This window comes from Ranitomeya imitator, chromosome 4 (assembly GCF_032444005.1).
Source record: "Ranitomeya imitator isolate aRanImi1 chromosome 4, aRanImi1.pri, whole genome shotgun sequence".
Lineage (NCBI taxonomy): Eukaryota > Metazoa > Chordata > Amphibia > Anura > Dendrobatidae > Ranitomeya > Ranitomeya imitator.
This window is the reverse complement of record NC_091285.1, coordinates 3,208,494-3,225,180: the sequence shown is the minus strand read 5'-3', so window position 1 is coordinate 3,225,180 and position 16,687 is coordinate 3,208,494. Positions and strand designations below refer to the sequence as shown.

Below are 16,687 nucleotides of genomic sequence, written 5' to 3'. Positions count from 1 at the left end.
TTACTATGTTACTATGTTAAATATTATATCAGTGATGTCATCAGTGGGGGTGGGGCCGACAGCCTCACATCTGTATACAGGCTGGTTGTCAGATATTATATCAGTGATGTCATCAGTGGGGGTGGGGCCGACAGCCTCACACCTGTACACAGACTGGTTGTTAGATATTATATCAGTGATGTCATCAGTTCGGGTGGACCGACAGCCTCACACCCGTATACAGGCTGGTTGTCAGATATTATATCAGTGATGTCATCAGTGGGGGTGGGGCCGACAACCTCACACCTGTACACAGACTGGTTGTCAGATATTGTATCAATGATGTCATCAGCGGGGACATGGCTGACAACCACTAACAAAGTGTACACAGGCATGTTGTCAGACAGTATATCAGTGATGTCATCAGTGGGGGTGGGGCCGACAACCTCACACCTGTACACAGACTGGTTGTCAGATATTATGTCAGTGATGTCATCAGTGGGGGTGGGGCCGACAACCTCACACCTCTACACAGACTGGTTGTCAGATATTATGTCAGTGATGTCATCAGTGGGGGTGGGGCCGACAACCTCACACCTGTACACAGACTGGTTGTCAGATATTATATCAGTGATGTCATCAGTGGGGGTGGGGCCGACAACCTCACACCTCTACACAGACTGGTTGTCAGATATTATGTCAGTGATGTCATCAGTGGGGGTGGGGCCGACAGCCTCACACCTGTACACAGACTGGTTGTCAGATATTATGTCAGTGATGTCATCAGCGGGGGTGTGGCCGACAACCTCACACCTGTACACAGACTGGTTGTCAGATTTTATATCAGTGTTGTCATCAGTGGGGGTGGGGCCGACAACCTCACACCTGTATACAGGCTGGTTGTCATCATATCTAGGATCATAGGTTCTCACCTTCAGCCTGGTCCCGTGATTCGCCTTCCGTGCAGTTCGAGTTGCATTTGGTGCCATGTTCAATGCTGCGAACGGACGGCAGGATCTGATAGCAGAAAATATTCAGATTAAATGCAGCAGAACGGATAGAGGCAGATGGGGGCCGGAGAGGGGCACCTGGGGTCGGGGATGATGGGAGTAGTGATACACTGTGTGATAGGAGATTAGATTGTGAGCTCCGGGGTCAGGGATGATGGGACGTCACCGCTCTGCTTTCCGGCCGCTGTGCTTACACAGGGCAGAGAAGCAGCGCGCCGAGGGACAGACAGTGGAAGGTAAGTATGTAGTGTTTGTTTTTTTTTTACTTTTACGCTGGTAATCAGGGTAAACATCGGGTTACTAAGCGCGGCCCTGCGCTTAGTAACCCGATGTTTACCCTGGTTACCAGCAAAGACATCGCTGAATCTGCGTCACACACGCCGATTCAGCGATGTCAGCAGGGAGTCCAGCGACGAAATAAAGTACTGGACTTTCTGCAGTGACCAACTATGGCACAGCAGGGGCCTGATCGCTGCTGCGTGTCAAACTGAACGATATCGCTATCCAGGACGCTGCAACGTCACGGATCGCTAGCGATATCGTTCAGTGTGATGGTACCTTTACTCCTTCACCATGTTTACCTATGCCCTTGCAGTGATTGCTCCACTAATCCTCTCTCTCCTTCTTCGCTATCACAAACCCCAGCACTCTCTAACCTAATAATCATCTCCCCTTCCCTCTTACCTCCCCACCTGTCCTCCTCTGCTGACCTGCTCCTCAACCTCAGATCTGTCCTAAGAAAACATAAAATAAGTTGGCCACTCTCTTTCTCCCACCTGCTCTCCCTTTCTCTGCTTCCCCTCACTGCTGGAGACATATCTACCAACCTGGGACCCCCACTGCTCATACCTCCCACTACTACCCCCTCCTATCGCTCCGTATCTAATATGAACTACCGCAATCTTTCAAACATAAAACCCGTACCCCTGACGCCCACCCCCTGCTTCCTCTCTCTGGAGCACTCTGGAATGCCCGCTCAATCTGCAATAAGCTTCACGTGATTCACAACCTTTTTCTCTCTCGCAATCTTGCCTTCCTTGGCCTCACAAAAACATGGCTGACACCCTCTGACACCGCCTCCCCTGCTGCGCTGTGTTACGGAGGCCTCCACTTCTCCACACCACCTCGACCCGGCAACAAACATGGTGGAGGAGTGGGTCTTCTCCTTTCTCCTAACTGCAACTTTAATCCAATCCCTCCCTTATCCTCCCCTCTTTTGAAGTCCATTCTGTCCGCATCTACTCTCCCTCCAACCTCCAAGTGGCCGTCATATACCGACCTCAATGCCTTTATTGACCAATTCTCCACCTGGCTTCTTCACTTTCTCTCTGCTGACATTCCCACCATCATCATGGGTGACTTCAACATCCCCATTGATACTGTTCAGTCAACAGCCTCCAAACTTATGTCCCTTACCTCATCCTTTGGACTTACTCAGTGGTCCTCCGTAGCCACCCACATAGACGGACATACACTAGACCTGGTCTTCACCCGTCTCTGCTCTCTATCTAACTTCACCACCTCTCCCTCTATCCGACCACCATCTGCTCACCTTCTCATCCCTGTCCTCCTCACCTGTCACCCATGTCCAGCAAAATGCGCACCCCCGCAGGAACCTCGCACACCTAGACACCCACACACTCTCTGACTCTATCCTACCACTGGCAGCCATATCCTCACTCCATGACACAGACAGTGCCGCTGCTTTCTACAATGCCAGTCTCACATCAACTATTGAAACGGTTGCCCCTCTCGTCCATGGCAGAGTGCGACATATCAATAGACAACCTTGGCACAATAACACCACTAAAAAGCTCCGGCAAGTGTCCAGGGTTGCGGAGCGGTGTTGGAAGAAATCACACCTGCAAGATGACTTCACTGCATTCAAACAGGCAACACTCACTTTTAAATTTGCACTTACCTCTGCTAAACAGGCGACTTCACAACCCTCGTATCTTCCCTATCCCACAACCCAAAACAGTTATTCAAAACATTTAACTGCCTCCTCCAACCTCCCTCCTCTCTGCTGAGAACGTTGCCACACACTTTAAAAATAAGATCGGCCAGACAAGGCAAGACTTCATTGTTCAACCACCAGAACCCCTTTGTATACCAGACCAATGCCCAAACCCCATAACCTCCCTATCCAACATCACAGAAGGGGGCTTAATTGTCTCCTCTCCAAATCGCACCTCACCACCTGTGCGCTCGACCCCATCCCATCCCACCTCCTCCCGAACCTCACCACCACACTTATCCCATCCCTAACCCACCTCTTCAACCTATCACTAACTTCTGGCACCTTCCCTTCTGCATTCAAACAAGCCACAATCACGCCTATCCTTAAAAAGCCAACCCTCGATCCAACTGCTATGTCCAGTTATCGCCCAATATCGCTGCTCCCATTTGCTTCCAAACTCCTGGAGCAGCACGTCCACTCTGAACTCTCCTCCCACCTCTTATCTAACTTGTTGTTCAACAATCTACAATCTGGTTTCCGCCCCCATCACTCAACTGAGACTGCCCTGACCAAAATCACTAACGACCTACTTACCGCCAAAGCTAACGGACAATTCTCTATACTCCTCCTTCTAGACCTGTCCTCTGCTTTTGACACAGTTGACCACTGCCTCTTACTACAGATCCTCTTCTCCTTTGGCATCAAAGACCTCGCCCTATCCTGGATCTCCCCGTACCTTTCCAATCGCACATTCAGCGTCTCCCACTCCCACACTACCTCCTCATCCCACCCTCTCTCTCTGTTGGAGTCCCCCAAGGCTCTATTCTAGGACCCCTACTCTTCTCAATCTATACACTTGGCTTGGGACAACTCATAAAGTCCCATGGATTCCAGTAACACCTCTATGCTGATGACACTCAGATCTACCTCTCTGGCCCAGACGTCACCGCTCTGCTGTCCAGAATCCCAGAGTGTCTATTAGCCATATCCTCCTTCTTCTCCTCTCACTTCCTCAAACTCAATGTGGACAAATCTGAACTCATCATCTTTCCTCCATCCCATAGATCTTGCTTACCTGACCTATCTATCGCAATCAATGACATCATGCTTTCCCTGGTGCCGGAAGTCCGCTGCCTCGGAGTAACCTTCGACTCTGCCCTGTCCTTCAAACCGCACATCCAAGCTCTTTCCACCTCCTGTCACCTCCAGCTCAAAAATATCTCCAGAATCCGTCCTTTTCTCAACCGTCAATCTACTAAAATGCTTGTGCATGCCCTCATCATCTCCCGCCTCAAGTACTGCAACATCCTCCTCTGTGGCCTCCCTGCTAACACCCTTGCACCTCTCCAGTCCATTCTTAACTCTGCTGCCTGACTAATTTATCTCTCTCCTCGCTACTCCTCCGCTTCCCCCCTCTGCAAATCTCTTCACTGGCTCCCATTCCCTCAGCGTATCCAGTTTAAATTACTAATACTGATCTACAAAGCCATCCACAACCTGTCTCCTCCATATATCTCTGAACTAATCTCCCGATATCTTCCCTCACGTGACCTCCGGTCCTCCCAAGACCTCCTTCTCTCCTCCACACTTATCCGCTCCTCACCCAACCGCCTCCAAGACTTCTCCAGAATATCCCCCATCCTCTGGAATTCTTTGCCCCAACACGTCCGACTATCAACCACATTCGGATCCTTCAGACGGAACCTGAAAACCCATCTCTTCAGAAAAGCCTACAGCCTGCACTGACCCCGCTGCCTCCTCACCACTACCGAAGCTACCGCCTCACCAACACCGGAGTTACCGCCTCACCAACACCGGAGCTACCGCCTCACCAACACCGGAGCTACCGCCTCACCACCACCGGAGCTACCGCCTCACCACCACCGGAGCTACCGCCTCACCACTACCGGAGCTACCGCCTCACCAACACCGGAGCTACCGCCTCACCAACACCAGAGCTACCGCCTCACCAACACCGGAGCTACCGTCTCACCAACACCAGAGCTACCGCCTCACCAACACCGGAGCTACCGCCTCACCAACACCGGAGCTACCGCCTCCCCAACACCGGAGCTACCGCCTCACCAACACCAGAGCTACCGCCTCACCAACACCGGAGCTACCGCCTCACCAACACCAGAGCTACCGCCTCTCCACCAGCAGAGCTACCGCTTCACGAACACCGGAGCTACCGCCTCACCACTACCGGAGCTACCGCCTCACCAACACCGGAGCTACCGCCTCACCAACACTTTCCACCTCCTGTCACCTCCAGCTCAAAAATATCTCCAGAATCCGTCCTTTTCTCAACCGTCAATCTACTAAAATGCTTGTGCATGCCCTCATCATCTCCCGCCTCAAGTACTGCAACATCCTCCTCTGTGGCCTCCCTGCTAACACCCTTGCACCTCTCCAGTCCATTCTTAACTCTGCTGCCTGACTAATTTATCTCTCTCCTCGCTACTCCTCCGCTTCCCCCCTCTGCAAATCTCTTCACTGGCTCCCATTCCCTCAGCGTATCCAGTTTAAATTACTAATACTGATCTACAAAGCCATCCACAACCTGTCTCCTCCATATATCTCTGAACTAATCTCTCGATATCTTCCCTCACGTGATCTCCGGTCCTCCCAAGACCTCCTTCTCTCCTCCGCACTTATCCGCTCCTCACCCAACCGCCTCCAAGACTTCTCCAGAATATCCCCCATCCTCTGGAATTCTTTGCCCCAACACGTCCGACTATCAACCACATTCGGATCCTTCAGACGGAACCTGAAAACCCATCTCTTCAGGAAAGCCTACAGCCTGCACTGACCCCGCTGCCTCCTCACCACTACCGAAGCTACCGCCTCACCAACACCGGAGTTACCGCCTCACCAACACCGGAGCTACCGCCTCACCAACACCGGAGCTACCGCCTCACCACTACCGGAGCTACCGCCTCACCAACACCGGAGCTACCGCCTCACCAACACCGGAGCTACCGCCTCACCAACACCGGAGCTACCGCCTCACCAACACCAGAGCTACCGCCTCACCAACACCGGAGCTACCGTCTCACCAACACCAGAGCTACCGCCTCACCAACACCGGAGCTACCGCCTCACCAACACCGGAGCTACCGCCTCCCCAACACCGGAGCTACCGCCTCACCAACACCAGAGCTACCGCCTCACCAACACCGGAGCTACCGCCTCACCAACACCAGAGCTACCGCCTCTCCACCAGCAGAGCTACCGCTTCACGAACACCGGAGCTACCGCCTCACCACTACCGGAGCTACCGCCTCACCAACACCGGAGCTACCACCTCCCCAACACCGGAGCTACCGCCTCACCAACACCGGAGCTACCGCCTCACCAACACCGGAGCTATTGCCTCACCAACACCAGAGCTACCGCCTCCCCATCAGCAGAGCTACCGCCTCACCAACACCGGAGCTACCGCCTCACCAACACCGGAGCTACCGCCTCTCCACCAGCAGAGCTACCGCCTCACGAACACCGGAGCTACCGCCTCACCACTACCGGAGCTACCGCCTCACCAACACCGGAGCTACCGCCTCACCAACACCGGAGCTACCGCCTCTCCACCAGCAGAGCTACCGCCTCACCAACACCGGAGCTACCGCCTCCCCAACACCGGAGCTACCGCCTCACCACTACCGGAGCTACCGCCTCACCAACACCGGAGCTACCGCCTTACCAACACCGGAGCTACCGCCTCACCAACACCGGAGCTACCGCCTCACCAACACCGGAGCTACCGCCTCACCAACACCGGAGCTACCGCCTCCCCAACACCGGAGCTACCGCCTCACCAACACCAGAGCTACCGCCTCACCAACACCGGAGCTACCGCCTCACCAACACCAGAGCTACCGCCTCTCCACCAGCAGAGCTACCGCTTCACGAACACCGGAGCTACCGCCTCACCACTACCGGAGCTACCGCCTCACCAACACCGGAGCTACCACCTCCCCAACACCGGAGCTACCGCCTCACCAACACCGGAGCTACCGCCTCACCAACACCGGAGCTATTGCCTCACCAACACCAGAGCTACCGCCTCCCCATCAGCAGAGCTACCGCCTCACCAACACCGGAGCTACCGCCTCACCAACACCGGAGCTACCGCCTCTCCACCAGCAGAGCTACCGCCTCACGAACACCGGAGCTACCGCCTCACCACTACCGGAGCTACCGCCTCACCAACACCGGAGCTACCGCCTCACCAACACCGGAGCTACCGCCTCCCCAACACCGGAGCTACCGCCTCACCACTACCGGAGCTACCGCCTCACCAACACCGGAGCTACCGCCTTACCAACACCGGAGCTACCGCCTCACCAACACCGGAGCTACCGCCTCACCAACACCGGAGCTACCGCCTCACCAACACCGGAGCTGCTGCAACCCTCAACCTACTGTCTCCTTCCCCACCATCCTGTAGAATGTAAGCCCGCAAGGGCAGGGTCCTCGCCCCTCTGTATCAGTCTGTGATTGTTAGTTTACTGTAAGTGATATCTGTAATTTGTATGTAACCCCTTCTCATGTACAGCACCATGGAATCAATGGTGCTATATAAATAAATAATAATAATAATAATACATTGTGTGATAGGAGATTAGAGTGTGAGCTCCGGGGTCGGGGATGATGGGAGTAGTGATACATTGTGTGATAGGAGATTAGATTGTGAGCTCCGGGGTCAGGGATGATGGGAGTAGTGATACACTGTGTGATAGATTAGATTGTGAGCTCTGGGGTCAGGGATGATGGGAGTAGTGATACACTGTGTGATAGGAGATTAGATTGTGAGCTCCGGGGTCAGGGATGATGGGAGTAGTGATACACTGTGTGATAGGAGAATAGATTGTGAGCTCCGGGGTCAGGGATGATGGGAGTAGTGATACACTGTGTGATAGGAGATTAGATTGTGAGCTCTGGGGTCAGGGATGATGGGAGTAGTGATACATTGTGTGATAGGAGATTAGATTGTGAGCTCTGGGGTCAGGGATGATGGGAGTAGTGATACACTGTGTGATAGGAGATTAGATTGTGAGCTCCGGGGTCAGGGATGATGGGAGTAGTGATACACTGTGTGATAGGAGATTAGATTGTGAGCTCCGGGGTCAGGGATGATGGGAGTAGTGATACACTGTGTGATAGATTAGATTGTGAGCTCCGGGGTCAGGGATGATGGGAGTAGTGATACATTGTGTGATAGATTAGATTGTGAGCTCTGGGGTCAGGGATGATGGGAGTAGTGATACACTGTGTGATAGGAGATTAGATTGTGAGCTCCGGGGTCAGGGATGATGGGAGTAGTGATACACTGTGTGATAGGAGATTAGATTGTGAGCTCCGGGGTCGGGGATGATGGGAGTAGTGATACACTGTGTGATAGGAGATTAGATTGTGAGCTCTGGGGTCGGGGATGATGGGAGTAGTCATACATTGTGTGATAGGAGATTAGATTGTGAGCTCCGGGGTCAGGGATGATGGGAGTAGTGATACACTGTGTGATAGGAGATTAGATTGTGAGCTCCGGGGTCAGGGATGATGGGAGTAGTGATACACTGTGTGACCCTGGGGAGGATGGGAGGTATTGCAGTCCCGGTGGATATGGCGCCGCTCTCTTCCCCCCATTTTCCCTTGTCGCCCGTGGTCCTCTCATTATTGGGGACGGGACCCCTCATCCTTGCGCTGTAATCAGCCCGTAAACCCCCCAGAATCCCCGGATTATTGAGATCTACTCACCGTGCAGCGAGTCGGAGGCCGCGTGACTGCAAGACACGGACAGATCAGATCTGGACCTTGACCGGCTTTTTATAATTAACTGAAAAATGTAAGTATTTACTATAGATAAAGGGCAGGAAACAAGCGCGACCCTGAGCGAGTGCGATCCAGAGCGAGCGCGACCCAGAGCGAGCGGGACATGATAGGAGTGATGTCATCACCGGGGCGGAGCTGACAACCTCTCACAGTGTACACAGAATGGTTGTCAGCAGCAATGATGTTCGCTGTGTTCTGACATTAACCCCTTAAGGGGAACTGTGCTTTCAAGTAACTTTCCAAAATAATCTGCCCTGTGGACATGAGGGCTCAGCCTTCTCCTGGCATCTTCTTCTTCATCCTGCATCATTCTCCACACTTGTCCTCTGCAGACCTGGTCTTTTGATGTGCAATTCCCTCTGAGCTGGTGGCAGGAGACGTGGAGCTCTGATGTCTCTCGTGTGCTGCATGGACGGAGCACAATACCCTGCAGTATTGAGCAGTGTAGATGTGATTCCAGCACCCGGGGAGATTAAAGGTCAACACTGGTTGCTAGGTAATCCCCACATGCAATCAAGCAGGCTAGTAGCTGTAAATCATTCAGCTGCTGTGATGAAAACTAAATCTCTGAGCAGTCATAAATACTCGGACACCACCTGAGCGTGCTGGGGAAAACCCGAGCAACCAGTAGACTCGCTCATCACTACTCAGCGCGGTTTTTCTGTGTCTTTCTTTGCTTCTTCCTCTTCTGCTCGATCCTCCACCCTCCTTCAGAGATTATAATAGGAGGTGTAATCTGAGCCCTCAGTGAGTCCGGATGGTTCTGGGAGAGATTGACGAGATCAGGAGGCAGAATTCTGTCGAGTTTCCCGTATTCTCCTGTATTATCATCTTATGGAAAGTTTGCTGAACGTCCATTTCCCATGACATGAAATGCTGCCACAGATACAAGTATTTTCTGCCCGAGGACGGCCGTGCGTGATCTGACATATTTGTGCCAACTCTCAATAGAACAAAGGTTGGAGGCGCTCTGTCCCCGCTCCTGGCACGTGGACACCTGTCCTCAGAGAGCACCCTGGACGGGCGCCACCTCACAGGGTGCCAGGACGCAGGTTCCTGGTGACGCTGAAGATCCATGTAAGATCTGGACGGAACCAGTGAGCGAGGAGCCGGAGAGCGTCCACATGGAGGGTCTCCGAGGAGGTTAGGCTCCCGCACCCACCTCACATCATCTCCCTGTTCACACTGAGGCCTGTGGATGTGTCCAGCACCCTACATCACAACTTGACCAGAACAAGAAACTGCAAAGCCTCCACGTTGTAGTGTAAAAAGCTGCGGAGTTTGGTCATCAGTCCCAGCACATGTGCGAGCGGTGCCGGGAAGGTTCAGCCGTCATCATCTGCCCTCATTCTGGAGACCGGTCAGACACCTCCGATAAGAGCATCGTTGTGAGACGTCTGCATCCATCCAACAGTTCCAGCGTCATACTGGCTACTGAGGACTCAGGAGAACATCACGGTTGCCCTGGAGACCCGTCTTCTCTGGTGCGGGTGGGTATATGGAAAAGATAAGCAAGTATATAGATGCTCCACTCCGTGAATGTCTGCCTCCTACATCACAGGCCCAAGTGAAGGCCGCAGACACCAGGGTTTGTGTATTGATGACCGCTCAGTGCTTGAGTCGGGAGACACGGAATCGGTGCAAGTGTCAACATTCAGAAGTCGGGGAATCGGGGATGCCGACGAATGTTTAGAGTAACAAGGGGCAAATCATTGTCGAACAGCAAGAATTAATATTGACTAGTGATGAGCAAATACATTCGGCACTATTCGTTACTGGCACACATAGTACGGTATTCGGACTATTCATTACTTGGCGAGTAATTAGGTATTCGCCTCGGTATATTCAAGTGACCCAGCATGTTTGGTGCCCTATTTGCAGCCAATGAACATGCTGGGCTGGCTTGCCATTCACAGTAATGCCGGCGCCATCTTTGGTGTGGCATTACTGTGTTTGGGTGGTCTTCTATAGCCAGCGCTATCTTACACACATTACAGCCGGAAACAGCGTAGGGAGAGTGAGAGGAGAGTAGGGAGCGTGATAGGAGGTTATACTGAGTGTTATTTGTTCCAAAAATCTCTCTTAAGAGCTGAAGATTGTGAAGAGATTACTTGTTGGTTAGGTGGATTTAGTAGGGAGAGACTTAATAGGAGGGAGGGTGAAACCCGGGTGTTCTGATCATTGCATGTACATGCTGCAGATCTCTGCTATTTTCCACTTACAATACCTAACATTTGTCTAGCTGTTGTGCGACTTAGCAATCTGGGGAGAGATAATCGTACGTGACAATTTAGCAGGGGCAATAATCTTCATTACTCTGCATTTGGAGTGTATCAGCAAGATGATTGAACAAAAAATAGCCACACATTGTTAGATACAGAGAATTTCTACATACTAGCATCTCAGTGAGGGTACTTGTGGAAAATAAAGCCAGTGTTTTTTTGTTTCATAAGCATAATGCATTCAATAGGAGAAAAAGTGACGTTAAGGGACGTGGATGTGGTGGTGCCCGCCAAGGCTGTGTGACAGGTCAGAAGGTGACTGGATCTCATTGTAGCTTCCAGACAAAAAGTGGTCAGCTCGCTTAGCGGCAGAGCGACATTACTGCAACGACCAGGACTCTGGGGCGCTGCGTGTATATATGTGGGTGCCGTGTATATGTGTATATATGTGTGTGCCGTGTGTATGTGTATATATGTGTGTGCCATGTATATGTATGTGTATATGTGCGTATAGCTCTCAGACCTCGCGTACCCTGTAGTGCACACTGGTTGAAGCAATAGATCTGTCTCCCGTCACCCCCTCCGGTCTGTCTCCCGTCACCCCCTCCGGTCTGACTCCCCTCACCCCCACTGGTCTATCTCCCGTCACCCCCTCCATTCTGTCTCCCGTCACCCCCACCGATCTGTCTCCTGTCACCCCCTCCAGTCTGACTCCCCTCACCCCCTCCATTCTGTCTCCCGTCACCCCCTCCGGTCTGTCTCCCGTCACCCCCTCCAGTCTGACTCCCCTCACCCCCACTGGTCTATCTCCCGTCACCCCCTCCATTCTGTCTCCCGTCACCCCCACCGATCTGTCTCCTGTCACCCCCTCCAGTCTGACTCCCCTCACCCCCACTGGTCTATCTCACGTCACCCCCTCCATTCTGTCTCCCGTCACCCCCACCGATCTGTCTCCTGTCACCCCCTCCATTCTGTCTCCCGTCACCCCCTCCATTCTGTCTCCCGTCACCCCCTCCGGTCTGTCTCCCGTCACCCCCTCCAGTCTGACTCCCCTCACCCCCACTGGTCTATCTCCCGTCACCCCCACCGATCTGTCTCCTGTCACCCCCACTGGTCTATCTCCCGTCACCCCCTCCGTTCTGTCTCCCGTCACCCCCTCCATTCTGTCTCCCCTCACCCCCACTGGTCTGTCTCCTGTCACCCCCTCCGGTCTGTCTCCCGTCACCCCCACCGGTCTGTCTCCCCTCTCCCCCACCGGTCTGTCTCCCGTCACCCCCTCCGGTCTGTCTCCCGTCACCCCCTCCGGTCTGTCTCCCGTCACCCCCTCCGGTCTGTCTCCCGTCACCCCCTCCGGTCTGTCTCCCGTCACCCCCACCGGTCTGTCTCCCGTCACCCCCACCGGTCTGTCTCCCCTCACCCCCACCGGTCTGTCTCTCGTCACCCCCTCCGGTCTGTCTCCCCTCACCCCCACTGGTCTGTCTCCCCTCTCCCCCGGTCCATCTCTCTGTCACATCATACTCACCCCCTCCTGGCATGGTCCCTGCTTCTCCGATGGTCTCCAGCACCTGCAGCTCTTCCTGTGTTCAGCGGTCACGTGGTACCGCTCATTAAAGTAATGAATATGGAGACGATTCCACTCCCATAGGGGTGAAGCGCATATTCATTACTTTAATGAGCGGTACCATGTAACTGCTGAACACAGGAACAAGCTGCCGGAAGAAGCTGGAGAGACCATCGCATCAGAGAAGTAGGGACGTGCAGACCGGTCCAGGAGGGTGAGTATGATGGGGGAGGGTGAGCATTGCGATATTCACCTGTCCCCGTTCCACCATCTTCCACATCCTCTGGCTGTGACGTTCAGATCAGAGGGCGTGATGACGAGGTTAGTGAGCGCCCTCTGCCTGAACAGTCACTGCAGAGACCCGGAAGACACAGCGGTGCGCGGCGGTGGAATGGGGACAGGTGAATATCGCAAGTGCCGGTGTCTCCACCTGCTCAGGACAAGAGGTGAGGATGTAATTTGTTTTTTTAAATTGCAGCAGCAGCATATGAGGCATAATATTCTATAGATCATCTTATGGGGCCATAATCAACCTTTATGCAGCATTATATCGGGCAAATGTTTCTATGGAGCATCTTATGGGGCCCATCCTAAACTTTATGTAGCATTATATGGGGCACATTATCTATGAAGCATCTAATGGGGCCATAATCAACCTTTATGCAGCATTATATCGGGCAAATGTTTCTATGGAGCATCTTATGGGGCCCATCCTAAACTGTATGGAGCATTATATGGGGGCATGGCCGGCGTCAGCACCCGGCACACCGGGCAAATGCCGGGGCCCTGGGGAGAGAGGGGGGCCCACTCACACTGTCATAGATACAGCTGGGAGAGCAGAGCAGGAGATAACCTGCTCTCTCCGCCCACAAAGTCACTGCTGGCTGTGTTCTCTTAACCCCTATGTGCCAGCTCTGACACAAGCATCTTCTCACTCAGTCAGTGCAGCCAGGCAGGCACATAGGGGTTAAGAGAAGGCAGCCAGTGTGACATTGTTTGTGGGTGGAGAGAGCACGTTCTCTGCTCTGCTCTCCGCCCCTGGCTGGCTGCCCTGCTGCTGAAGTTATGAGGCAGATTCAGGAGGAGCTCCTAGTCCTACCAGTGCCTGAGTGAGTGGCACTGCTATATACTACGTGGGCTGCGCTGCTATATACTACGTGGGCTTGGCTGTGCTGCTATATACTACGTGGGCTGCGCTGCTATATACTACGTGGGCTTAGCTGCGCTGCTATATACTACGTGGGCTGCGCTGCTATATACTACGTGGGCTGCGCTGCTATATACTACGTGGGCTGCGCTGCTATATACTACGTGGGCTTGGCTGTGCTGCTATATACTACGTGGGCTGCGCTGCTATATACTACGTGGGCTCAGCTGCGCTGCTATATACTACGTGGGCTGCGCTGCTATATACTACATGGGCTGCGCTGCTATATACTATGTGGGCTGCGCTGCTATATACTACGTGGGCTGCGCTGCTATATTCTACGTGGGCTCGGCTGCGCTGCTATATACTACGTGGGCTGCGCTGCTATATACTACGTGGGCTGCGCTGCTATATACTATGTGGGCTGCGCTGCTATATACTACGTGGGCTGCTATATACTACGTGGGCTGCGCTGCTATATACTACGTGGGCTGCGCTGCTATATACTACGTGGGCTGCGCTGCTATATACTACGTGGGCTGCGCTGCTATATACTATGTGGGCTGCGCTGCTATATACTACGTGGGCTGCTATATACTACGTGGGCTGCGCTGCTATATACTACGTGGGCTGCGCTGCTATATTCTACGTGGGCTCGGCTGCGCTGCTATATACTACGTGGGCTGCGCTGCTATATACTACGTGGGCTGCGCTGCTATATACTACGTGGGCTGCGCTGCTATATACTACGTGGGCTGCGCTGCTATATACTACGTGGGCTGCTATATACTACGTGGGCTGCGCTGCTATATACTACGTGGGCTGTGCTATATACTACATGGGCTGCTATATGCTACATGGGCTGCTATATGCTACGTGGGCTTCTATATACTACGTGGGCAGTGTTATATACTACATGGCTGTGTTTATATGCGATCATGAATCGGGGTATGTGTTAAAGGGGGGGCCCACTGAGACTCTTTCGCCCGGGGCCCTCAAAAACCTGGAGCCGGCCCTGTATGGGGGCGTATTTTGTATGGAGCATTATATTGGGGCCCATCATGAACTTTATGGAGCATTATATGGGGCTCCTGATTCAATATGGATATTCAAAAACATGTAACCTACTGATGTCTCAGTTAATTTTACTTTTATTGGTATCTATTTTTACTTTTGACATTTACCGGCAGCTGCTGCATTTTCCACCCTAGGCTTATACTCGAGTCATTAAGTTTTCCCAGTTTTTTGCGGCAAAATTAGGGGGTCGGCTTATACTCGAGTGTACACGTATTTATTTTATAAAAATTCATTTTGACATTTAACTTTTACGGATTTATTAATTTATTTTTAATTGTTTCAGCAAATCAGCAGTTGGCAGAAAGAACGCTTCAGGCTATTGCGAACGATTCCGATTTAGACCTAAGTGACGACGACGATGAGTTTGATGTTGACGTCAATGGTATTCAAGATGAAGGCAGAACAGATGATGACATACAAGACTATGACAAGGTCAGAGGCCGTCTACATCAACGTCTTCAGCAAAACCTAATGTCTGGAAGAAGACCCGCTTCGATGCTGTTATTCCTGAAGATGTGGTGGATGATGCAGTTGATGGTCGGCCTGGTCACACATACAGTATTTCTCGCACAACATCACCGACGATTTAAGAAAACGTTTTGTTGTAAGCACAAATCAGATGTCGGTATCTAGAGCTGGAAAAAGTTTCGCAGAAATAAAGATATTCTCTTCGGTGCGTCTATTATAACAGGATGTGTTGGATAGCCGCGTTTGAGATTTTACCGGGGGCGGCCGGATTTCGATTTCCGCTAGTTGCTGACGCGATAAGTCGAGATCGGAATTTAAAGCTGCCCGACAATATCAAATGTGCGTTCGATGATTTCGCAGCAAATGAGGAATGAAGATCTGCTGCGGAGACTTGTCCACTACTAGATTCCGTGCAGGATGGAGCAGCGCGGAGGCACGCACCTCTCGATGAGCAGATGATGCCCATTACTGGGGTGTGTAATTGTAAGCAGTATGTACGCGGACAACCTCATCCTGTGTTGGCATCGCCCTCCGGGGTGACGCTCGACTTCCGAATCTATTCTGGGGGCAAAGCAGGCAAGGCTATCATCTGCCTTTCTCAGTCAGCACCACCCGGCCGTGTAATCGACGCGGATCGATTCTTATCATCGGTCCCTTTAGTAGCTGCTCTATGAGAAAAGCAATGATGCTATACAGGAACTATGGCAGCCTGCCGAACAAAGCATGAAATGACGAACCGTCCACCTGACGAGCAGATGAGAGACGCGGCAGGAGAAGTGCTGACGAAGCGGTGTCAGCCGATAACAAAGTGACTGTTGGTAAATGGTTTGATGCCAAGTCTGTCACCTCGATTTATTCCAGTAACGGCACTGGCAAACGACGGTCAAAGAAAGACAAAACCTACATTGATATCAGATGCCCAGCTTTTGTAAAGTCATACAGTAACATCATGGGCGGTGTGACGGTGTCGATTTGCATGCCAGAATGGTTAGTTACTATCGTACCAAACGCCGTGCTGAGAAGTGGACTGTTAGGCTATATTCACACTTAGCGGTTTTTACCGCGGAACCGCCGCGATTTTGATGCTGCGGGTCCGCAGCAGTTTCCATAGCGTTTACAGTAACATGTAAACCCTATGGAAACCGCAAACCGCTGTGCACATGCTGCGGGAAAAACCGCGCGGGAACGCAGCGGTTTACAACCCGCAGCATGTCACTTCTTTGTGCAGAATCGCTGCGATTCTGCACCCATAGGAATACATTGAACCGCTTACTTCCCGCATGGGGCTGTGCCCACGTTGCGGGAAGTAAGCGGATAATGTGCGGGTGGTACCCGGGGTGGAGGAGAGGAGACTCTCCTCCAGGCCCTGGGAACCATATTTGGGGTTAAAAAATAAAAAATCTGGTTATACTCACCCTCTGATGTCCGGAG

At 52.5% G+C, this 16,687-nt stretch overlaps 1 protein-coding gene across 1 annotated transcript in view; it reads right to left on the bottom strand.

Moving 5' to 3' along the window:
- The window catches only part of LOC138674933 (solute carrier organic anion transporter family member 1A2-like), an 86,543-nt gene extending 77,146 nt beyond the window's left edge, over window positions 1–9,397 (bottom strand). Inside the window, exons 1-2 of the mRNA XM_069762770.1 lie at window positions 8,707–9,397; window positions 912–996 (exon numbers count right to left, since the gene is read on the bottom strand). Of these exons, the coding sequence (XP_069618871.1) occupies window positions 912–968 (57 nt within the window). The 5' untranslated portion in view covers window positions 969–996; window positions 8,707–9,397. The remainder of the gene's footprint in view (window positions 1–911; window positions 997–8,706) is intronic.
- Window positions 9,398–16,687: the final 7,290 nt, after the last annotated feature.